The sequence below is a fragment of the Bufo gargarizans genome, chromosome 6 (assembly GCF_014858855.1).
Source record: "Bufo gargarizans isolate SCDJY-AF-19 chromosome 6, ASM1485885v1, whole genome shotgun sequence".
NCBI lineage: Eukaryota > Metazoa > Chordata > Amphibia > Anura > Bufonidae > Bufo > Bufo gargarizans.
In genome coordinates this window covers 11788242-11797874 of record NC_058085.1, presented here as the reverse complement: position 1 = coordinate 11797874, position 9633 = coordinate 11788242, and the positions used below count along the sequence as shown (strand labels likewise).

General features: G+C 40.6%; 1 protein-coding gene across 1 annotated transcript in view; it reads left to right on the top strand.

Annotated features, from left to right (window-relative positions):
* Nucleotides 1-4567: 4567 nt before the first annotated feature.
* Nucleotides 4568-9633, top strand: part of LOC122940658 (oocyte zinc finger protein XlCOF7.1-like) — a 29687-nt gene continuing 24621 nt past the window's right edge. Inside the window, exons 1-2 of the mRNA XM_044297347.1 lie at nt 4568-4571; nt 6264-6319. Coding sequence (XP_044153282.1) covers nt 4568-4571; nt 6264-6319 — 60 coding nt within the window. The remainder of the gene's footprint in view (nt 4572-6263; nt 6320-9633) is intronic.

The following is a 9633-nucleotide window of genomic DNA, read 5'->3' as shown; positions in this document are numbered from 1 at the left end:
AATGTGATCAACAATATTAATAACATATAATAAAAATATAATGTGATAAATGTGATGAGGTGATAGGACACCTAATAGACTATGCAAGCCAAAAGAGTTCCTCCCATAAAGATGGATGGCCGCAACCGAAAATGACCAAATGAGCCGTTGAAATGTCTCAGCTTAATAGCTGTATCGCTTTCAGTAGTGGCAATTGTATGCCTAACTTTGTTGCAAAAGGTAAACTTTCCTGGGTGTGGAGTCTTACCTCCTGTGGCAGTATATTACTGCTGTACACGTGTGAAGTCGTCCACTTGGTGTTTGTTTGAAAATGTCGGGACTCCGCTGTACGAGACGCGCTGACGTCCGTGCTCTCGTAAGAGCTGCTTGTAAGGCAGTGACGTCTGATCTCGCGGTATTGTGAGTAAGACTCCCGTCCAATCTCTCTGTCCGCTTCAGACGTTAAACAGCAGTGTAGTTATCCCAGCAAAAGTAATTTTCAAATGTCTCTTAGCGCATGGCCATGCGAAAATTCTTTCTGGAGGTTATAATGAAGTATCGCCCAGACGCGTTTCGGGACTGTTCCGGTCCCTTCCTCAGTGGTAATGGCGGACACTTCTAAACCTCCTCCTTTTTATACAATTACTTGGTAGATGGCAAATCCCGGTTGAACAATCCTGGCAGGAATGATAATATATAATTATCGCCATATTGCGGTTTGGTTGCGTTTTTCATGCGTTTTTTTTCAAAGTAGTGCTTTTTTTAATAAAATTATATTCTACACATTATAGTACATCTATATATGTGATTAAAACTCCTAGAATCAATTTCAAATTCCTTAAAATTAAAAGACGTATCATTAAACACTAAAATGGCATCACATATAAAAATGGTATTAAATATAGTGTAAAATAATATAAAGGTTGATCATATGGTATCTTGACAATAGAATGGAGTTCATATGGAAGAAGTCGGACTGGGTGAGGGTCCCAAACCAGAGGGCGAGTCCCAGTGCCGATAGACGGCCTAACTAGGGACTCGACATCGGGGATGGGGCCCCCACCTATTAAATAAAGCCGAACAATTCCATCTCTGAATTCAACCCGTACGGTATTAGAGAGCCAAACTCATAAATCTGTCTGGACTCGGCTCTGGACATTCTATAAATTAAATCTCCCCCTCTCCAATGTTTGTCAATCTTCTCAAGGCCAAAAAACTGTAAATTCTCTGGGTTACTGTTATGCTTTTCTTTATAGTGTTTGGACAGTGAGTGTTTTTCATATCCTTTTTTCACATTGGAGATATGTTCCCTAATCCTTGTCTTCAGGGGGCGTTTTGTCCGGCCTATATATTGACGATTACAGGGGCACTGGATCAAATATATTACCCCTGATGTGTTACAAGAAATGCAATCGTCAATGGTCCATCTATATTGGTTTTGGGTTGAATGGACTTTTAGGGTCTTCCTCGGTGTAATGCTGTTCTTACACCCTATACACCTTCCACATTTATAAAATCCCTTCATTTTCATGAAGGAGCTCAAGGTGGAATTTTTCTGAATTTTTTCTGGCACTGATGGAGCTACTTTCAAGCCTAAATTGGGAGCTCTAGTGAAAGTGATTTTTGGTGTATGTGGTAGAAGGTGTCCTATTATTTTGTCACTTAACAAATATGACCAATGTGATCTTATCATTTTCTGAATTCTTTTGTAGTTATTGTTAAATGGGAGAATTAGTCTTATATTTAAAAATGTATCTTCCATCTGTTGTACTGGTTTTTCTTTAAAGAATTCTTGTCGGTCTAGTTGTCTTACAGTACTTAGCGCCTCATTGTTTATACCTATGGGATATTGTTTGTCCTCAAAATAGCCCTGCATCTTTTTTGCTTCCTCCTCAAATTTCGCGTCTTCCGTACAATTACGTTTAATACGCCTGAATTGTCCCGTAGGGACATTAATTAACCACCTCGGAAGGTGACAACTTGAGAAGGGAATATAATTGTTAGAGGCTGTAGGTTTTTGAAAAGTACTGCAAGAATATTTCTCATCTCTTGTTTCTACTAATAGATCTAAATATTCTGTTCTATCTTCTATTTTTGAGGTAAAGATCAGACCTTTATCGTTATTATTTATACATTTTAAGAATTCTTCCAATGAAGTCCTATCCTTCCTCCAGATGAAAATAACATCATCGATGTAGCGCCGCCATAGGACCAGGTCGCCACCCAGCTTGTGATCAATCTGATCCATCTCCCAATCAGCTAGAAACAGATTGGCATAACTGGGGGCGAACCTGGTACCCATGGCGGTGCCTCGATGCTGTAAATAATAATCTCCCTCGAAGTAAAAATAATTATGTTGTAAAATATATTTAATAGCCAACAAGATAAAATCAATCTGAGTCTTATCTAAGGAGTCATCTCCAGTCAATTGTCTCTCAATTGCATCCAGTCCCTGTTGGTGATCAATCACCGTATACAGAGACTGGATGTCTAGTGTCCCCATGATCCAGCCAGGCTCCACCTTCAATTTCTCCAAGATATTTATAATATGTGTAGTATCCTTCACATATGACTGGGATTTCTTTACCAGTGGTTGGAGATGTGTATCAATATATCTGGATAAATTTGATGTGATGGAGCCTATCCCAGAAACTATGGGGCGTCCGGGGGGATTTTCTAAGCTTTTATGGATTTTGGGCAAACAGTAGAATGCTGGTAAGCGTCCCTTTGTGCCCAATATAAAATCAAATTCTTGTTGGAGAAGTACCTGATCTTGTAACCCTTTTTCACATAATAATTTTAATTCTTCTTTATATTGGATCAGTGGGTCCTTCATTAACTTCAAATAGGTTTTCGTATCCCTCAACTGTCTCCAACATTCATTATTATATTTGGCAGTATCTAATATTACTGTTGCCCCTCCTTTATCTGCTGGCCGTATGGTAATAGATTTGTTTTTCTGCAATTCTTTGATTGCTGAGGTTTCTCTTGGGGTTAAGTTATTATTACCCACTCTACCTCTCATTTTCCTCAAATCTCCCTCCACACATTTTTGAAAAGTGGCCATCTCTTTACTAATCTCATTGCGTGGATACATTTTGGACTTATTTTTCAACGTTGTGTATTGAAACATACTAGAAGACTCACTCCTTTTAGTTTGCAAAGGATTTTTTTTTAAATGCTTCTTCAAGCAGATTTTCATAATGAATTTTTGTATCCCTATATAAGTAGAAAAGTTATCTATCTGTATAGTAGGGGCATATTTCAAACCCTTATTCAGTAAAGAGATTTGTGGTTCTGTAAGAGCAATAGGACTGAGGTTCACAATAACATTCTTATTTTTATTTAATTCTAGTGATGTTTCCTGTGTCTCCCTTCTCTTCCTTTTGCTCTTCCTAGTTTTCCTTCTTCTGACGGTTTGTAATACTGGGATCGCTTGTCGTTTATCAGTTCCTCGTTCGATCTCCCGTAGTGTTTCCGGGGCAGGGGAGTGTGATGAAACTGTTCTTCCCTCAAGTTCTGGTATTGGGAGTCTTTGTGTCTCAGGTTGTAGTTGTGAGTAACCGATTGTTGGGGATAGTGGTTGGGTGAATAATCTCTCTGTCTCATCCGCGTTTTGTGGTGTGCAGGGGTATGATCTAAAAAAGGAAGTTCCGATTCCAACCGCATGAAAAACGCAACCAAACCGCAATATGGCGATAATTATATATTATCATTCCTGCCTGGATTGTTCAACCGGGATTTGCCATCTACCAAGTAATTGTATAAAAAGGAGGAGGTTTAGAAGTGTCTGCCATTACCACTGAGGAAGGGACCGGAACAGTCCCGAAACGTGTCTGGGCGATACTTCATTATAACCTCCAGAAAGAATTTTCGCATGGCCATGCGCTAAGAGACATTTGAAAATTACTTTTGCTGGGATAACTACACTGCTGTTTAACGTCTGAAGCGGACAGAGAGATTGGACGGGAGTCTTACTCACAATACCGCGAGATCAGACGTCACTGCCTTACAAGCAGCACTTACGAGAGCGCGGACGTCAGCGCGTCTCGTACAGCGGAGTCCCGACATTTTCAAACAAACACCAAGTGGACGACTTCACACGTGTACAGCAGTAATATACTGCCACAGGAGGTAAGACTCCACACCCAGGAAAGTTTACCTTTTGCAACAAAGTTAGGCATACAATTGCCACTACTGAAAGCGATACAGCTATTAAGCTGAGACATTTCAACGGCTCATTTGGTCATTTTAGGTTGCGGCCATCCATCTTTATGGGAGGAACTCTTTTGACTTGCATAGTCTATTAGGTGTCATATCACCTCATCACATTTATCACATTATATTTTTATTATATGTTATTAATATTGTTGATCACATTATTGCACTGTTTATTTTCACAGGATCTTTATTCTTATATTTAATTCACAGTTACACCGCTATTGTATTACTGAGATATGCCCTTTCGTCTAGGTGGATTGCGTTACTAAACTGGTCGACCAACCATTCTACTATTGCAATATTTTATTTGTATTTTATCATCATTTTATTGTATTATTGTTTATTGATTTTACTATTAAATCTGAGTATGAGTGAGTGCTCGCTCTTCTATTCTATTACTCCTTCTTACATTGAGGTGAGGCGTCCTCAATTTTAGCTTGCAGCACCGCATCATCCACTGACAGCAGTGAGCCGCGACATTCTGTTAATTTTTCTTATTTACACTAATTGCCTCCCTTTATATTCCCTCCCATACTGCCTCATTTTGCGGTTTATACTACTTCCTGGATTGAAGTGTTCATTGCTGGAGACTTCTGTTACTGCTTGTTCAGATAAGTCCTTTCATGTCTTGTGTTTCCTTGCTGGCTTGATTCGAGGTGACCATGACTCCCTCCGTATTAAGTGCAGGTGGCCGGTGTTCGTGTCCCCTCACTATTATAGGGTTTTCAGGTGTCACACAGTCTAGGTACGAGGGCATGCAATCGTCTACCTCTGAGACCATTGTATGTGCTTAGCAGTCAGGGTGAGCTCTTAGGGTTTTATAGGGGTCACCTTTTTGCTCCTTAGTTTGGGATCAAGCCAGTCGGATGTTTATCCATAGCTTCCAGCTGTCTGCAACATCATCTGTGACAGCTATCTACAAGAAGCCCCCGCAAAGTCTCACTGTTGAAAAAAAGACGCGCTGAAGAGGTTACAATTTGCCAAAGAGCACATTGACTGGCCTAAAGAGACATTTTGTGGACTGATGAAAGTAAGATTGTTTTTTTTTTTTTGGGGTCTTTTGGAGCTCCGATGGTGGTATGTATATCACCTGACCATTAAGGTGCTGAAGGTGTGACATACCATAAAACTGTCATGACCTCACACATGTTTCGATCACTATAAAAAGAGAACACAACATCTACACTTTATTGTCTCCTCTGATGTTTTCTCTTATTATCTCCAGTAATGGTACTGTAAATGGTATTTTCAGTTTACATCTTCTCATCTTCTTTCCATTTAGGTTCCTACAATATAGGATCGGCTCACTGGATATCTTCTATATAAGACCCTTCTCCTTATTGACCCATCAAGGATGGACAGTGAAAAGATGGCGGAGAGGATAATAAATCTCACCCTAGAGATCCTCTTCCGGCTTACTGGAGAGGTAAGAGATTCTGATGATGTCACATTACATCATCTTATCTATGTTACTAACAGATGGACATAACTGGAGAGGTGAGGGACTCTGGAGATGTATGGAGTGATATTTATTACTGTGTCTCTCCATAACCAGGACTACACAGTAGTGAAGAAGACCTCCAGTGAGCACTGTCAGGCCCCTGTGTCTGAAGAATGGGGAAGAACCCATAGCCCAATGACAGGGCCTCCACCTCACCCCCTGATACATGAGGAGTTCAGTAGAGAGATGATCCTAGAACTTACCAACAAGATGATTGAGCTGCTGACTGGAGAGGTGACATTGCTGGGAATGCTGGGACATTATAGAGGAAAGCTATGAAGGGATCTGGGTTATGACTGTATCATTGTGTTGTCAGGTTCCTATAAGGTGTCAGGATGTCACCATCTATTTCTCCATGGAGGAATGGGAGTATTTAGAAGAACACAAAGATCTGTACAAGGACGTCATGATGGAGGATCACCGACCCCTCACATCACCAGGTAATAGACATGACTAAATACACACTACCTCTCATTATCTGTATGTAAGGGATGAATTCAGTCACTGAATGTGTTTCCTACAGTTAAGAAAGAGAGAAGAACACCGGAGAGATGTCCCAGTCCTCTCCTTCCACAGGATGGTTCAGAAGAACATTGCAATGTCCCACAGGATGTTCAGGTAGATGTAGATAAAGTCTCATGAAATGTTCCCTATGATCTGTAGAAGGCTGTTAAGATCTTGTGTTCAGTCTTGTTTTATCCACCAGTATTATATGTTTTATCCTTGTATAATGAGAAAGGTGGATATGGCAGGATTACAGCTGACCATAGATGTTACATGTTGTCTGCAACTTCTCACAATTTTCTGCCTATACAGACTTTTAGGATGGCCTTCTCTGTGAACTGCTGCAGATCTTTTGTGGTTACACAATAGTGGCACAACAGTTTGCCCTGGGGCCCTTAGAACTCTAGTTACACTACTTTGTCCTTACATTATAATCAGTGATAGCAGAGTATTCTAGTGGTGATAGATAATCAGTTCTCACCTCCCCTGTGTTCTCTCCTGTCCCTTATACTATAATTGGTGATAAGCAGGGGGTTCTAGTGCTGATAATCAGTTCTCACCTGTCCATTATACTACGTACAGTATCTTCATGCCTGCAGTCATTCCATAACTGGTAGATAGAACAGAAAGACAGCATTAAAGGGTTTGTTCAGGAATAATTAATTTTTTACATGTGCCCGCAGCCTCTACTATAGAAAGATTCATACGAACCTGCTACGCTTAGCTTCGGTTATGCATGCTGGCTCCATTATTTCCATCTTCCAGTAAATGTTGTTTGTTTCCTCGCCGGCACAGGCATGGTCATCTCATTGACTGCAGCCAATGACTGTCTTCAGTGGTGATGTGTTTCTTGTGGACATGTTATCCCTGAATCCAGTCATTGGCTGCAGCAGAGCAGATAATTGTGCAAATTCCTGGGAGGTAAACAAGCCATGGACCGAAAGAACTTTGGCTTATAGGCTTCACAGCCCTGGGACGGCCAGCAAGGGTAACGGGTGCACAAACAATGTAATGTTACATACACACAATGTAATGTTAGGGATGGAATATAAGGGCTACTCTCCCTGCATTGCAAACTGGTTGGAATAATGAAGCAATCAGATTGGATTTACAGCGAGGAACAGAAGTATTTGAACACCCTGTGATTTTGCAAGTTCGCCCACTTAGAAATCATAGAGAGTCTAAAATTCACATTGTAGGTGCATTCCCACTCTGAGGCAGAATAAAAAAATATATATTCAGGAAATCACATTGTGTGATTTTTAGTTTAAGAATTTATTTGTCTTGCACTGCTGAACATAAGTTTTGGAACACCTGAGAAAATCAGTAATAATATTTGGTACTGAAGCCTTTGTTTGCAATAACAGAGGTAAATGTTTCCTGTAGTTCTTGGCAAGGTTTGCACACACTGCAGCAGGGATTTTGGCCCACTCCTCCACACACATCTCCTAGATTTGTCAGGTTTCGGGGCTGTCGCTGAGCAACACGGAGCTTCAGCTCCCTCCAAAGATATTCTATTGGATTTAGGTCTGGAGACTGGCTAGGACATTCCAGAACCTTGATATGCTTCTTACAGAGCCACTCCTTGGTTATCCTGACTGTGTGCTTCTGGTCGTTGTCATGTTGGAAGACCCAACCACAACCCATCTTCAATGTTGTGACTGAGAGAAGGAGGTTGTTGCTCAAAATCTCACAACAAATGGCCCCATTCATCCTCTCCTTAATACAGTGCAGTCGTCCTGTCCCCTTCGCAGAAAAGCACCCCCAAAGCATGATGTTATCACCCCCATGCTTCACAGTAGGGATGGTGTTCTTTGGATGCAACTCATCCTTCTTTTTCCTCCCAAACACAAGTGAAGTTTAGACCAAAAAGTTATACTTTGGTCTCATCTGACCACATGACTTTCTCCCATGCCTCCTCTAGATCATCTAGATGGTCATTGGCAAACTTCCGATGGGCCTAGACATGTGATGACTTGAGAAGGGGAACCTTCCGTGCAATGCATGATTTGAAACTGTAGTCCCAGCTCTCTTCATGTCATTGACCAGCTTCTCCCTTGTAGTTCTGGACTGATTCCTCACCTATCTGATCATCAGTGATACCCCACGAGGTGAGATCTTTAGGTGAGGTCTTTAGCCTCTTACATTTTCTAACAATTGCTCCAACAGTTGATCTATTTTTACCAAGCTGCTTGGCAATTGCCCCGTAGCCCTTTCCAGCCTTGTGGAAGTCCACAATTTTGTCTCTCGTGTCTTTTGACAGCTTTTGGTCTTTCACATGGTAGTAGTTGGCGTCTGTCTGAATGTGCGGTGGACAGGGGTCTTTAACCACCTCAGCCTCCCTAGCTTAAACACCCTTAATGACCAGGCCACTTTTTACACTTCTGCACTACACTACTTTCACCGTTTATTGCTCGGTCATGCAACTTACCACCCAAATGAATTTTACCTCCTTTTCTTCTCACTAAAAGAGCTTTCATTTGGTAGTATTTCATTGCTGCTGACATTTTTACTTTTTTTGTTATTATTCAAAATTTAACAAAATTTTTACAAAACAATGACATTTTTCACTTTCAGTTGTAATTTATTTTTAAAAAACGACATCTATATATAAATTTTTCTCTAAATTTATTGTTCTACATGTCTTTGATTAAAAAAGAAATGTTTGGGTAAAAAAAATGGTTTGGGTAATAGTTATAGAGTTTACAAACTATGGTACAAAAATGTGAATTTCCGCTTTTTGAAGCAGCTTTGACTTTCCGAGCACCTGTCATGTTTCCTGAGGTTCTACAATGCCCAGACAGTAGAAACCCCCCACAAATGACCCCATTTCGTAAAGTAGACACCTTAAGGTATTCGCTGATGGGCATAGTGAGTTCCTAGACCTTTTTATTTTTTGTCACACGTTAGCGGAACATGATGATTTCTTTTATTATTATTTTTTTTCCTTACAAAGTCTCATATTCTACTAACTTGTGACAAAAAATAAAAACTTCCATGAACTCACTCTGCCCATCATGAAATACCTTGGGGTGTCTTCTTTCCAAAATGGGGTCACTTGTGGGGTAGTTATACTGCCCTGGCATTTTAGGGGCCCAAATGCGTGCGAAGTAGTTTGAAATCAAAATCTGTAAAAAATCGCCTGTGAAATCCGAAAGGTGCTCTTTGGAATGTGTCCCCATTTGCCCACCTAGGCTGCAAGAAATTGTCACACATCTGGTATCGCCGTACTCAGGAGAAGTAGGGCAATGTGTTTTGAGGTGTCATTTTACATATACCCATGCTGGGTGAGAGAAATATCTCGGCAAAAGACAACTTTTCCCATTTTTTTTATACAAAGTTGGCATTTGACCAAGATATTTATCTCACCCAGCATGGGTATATGTAAAATGACACCCCAAAACACATTGCCCAACTTCTCCTGAGTA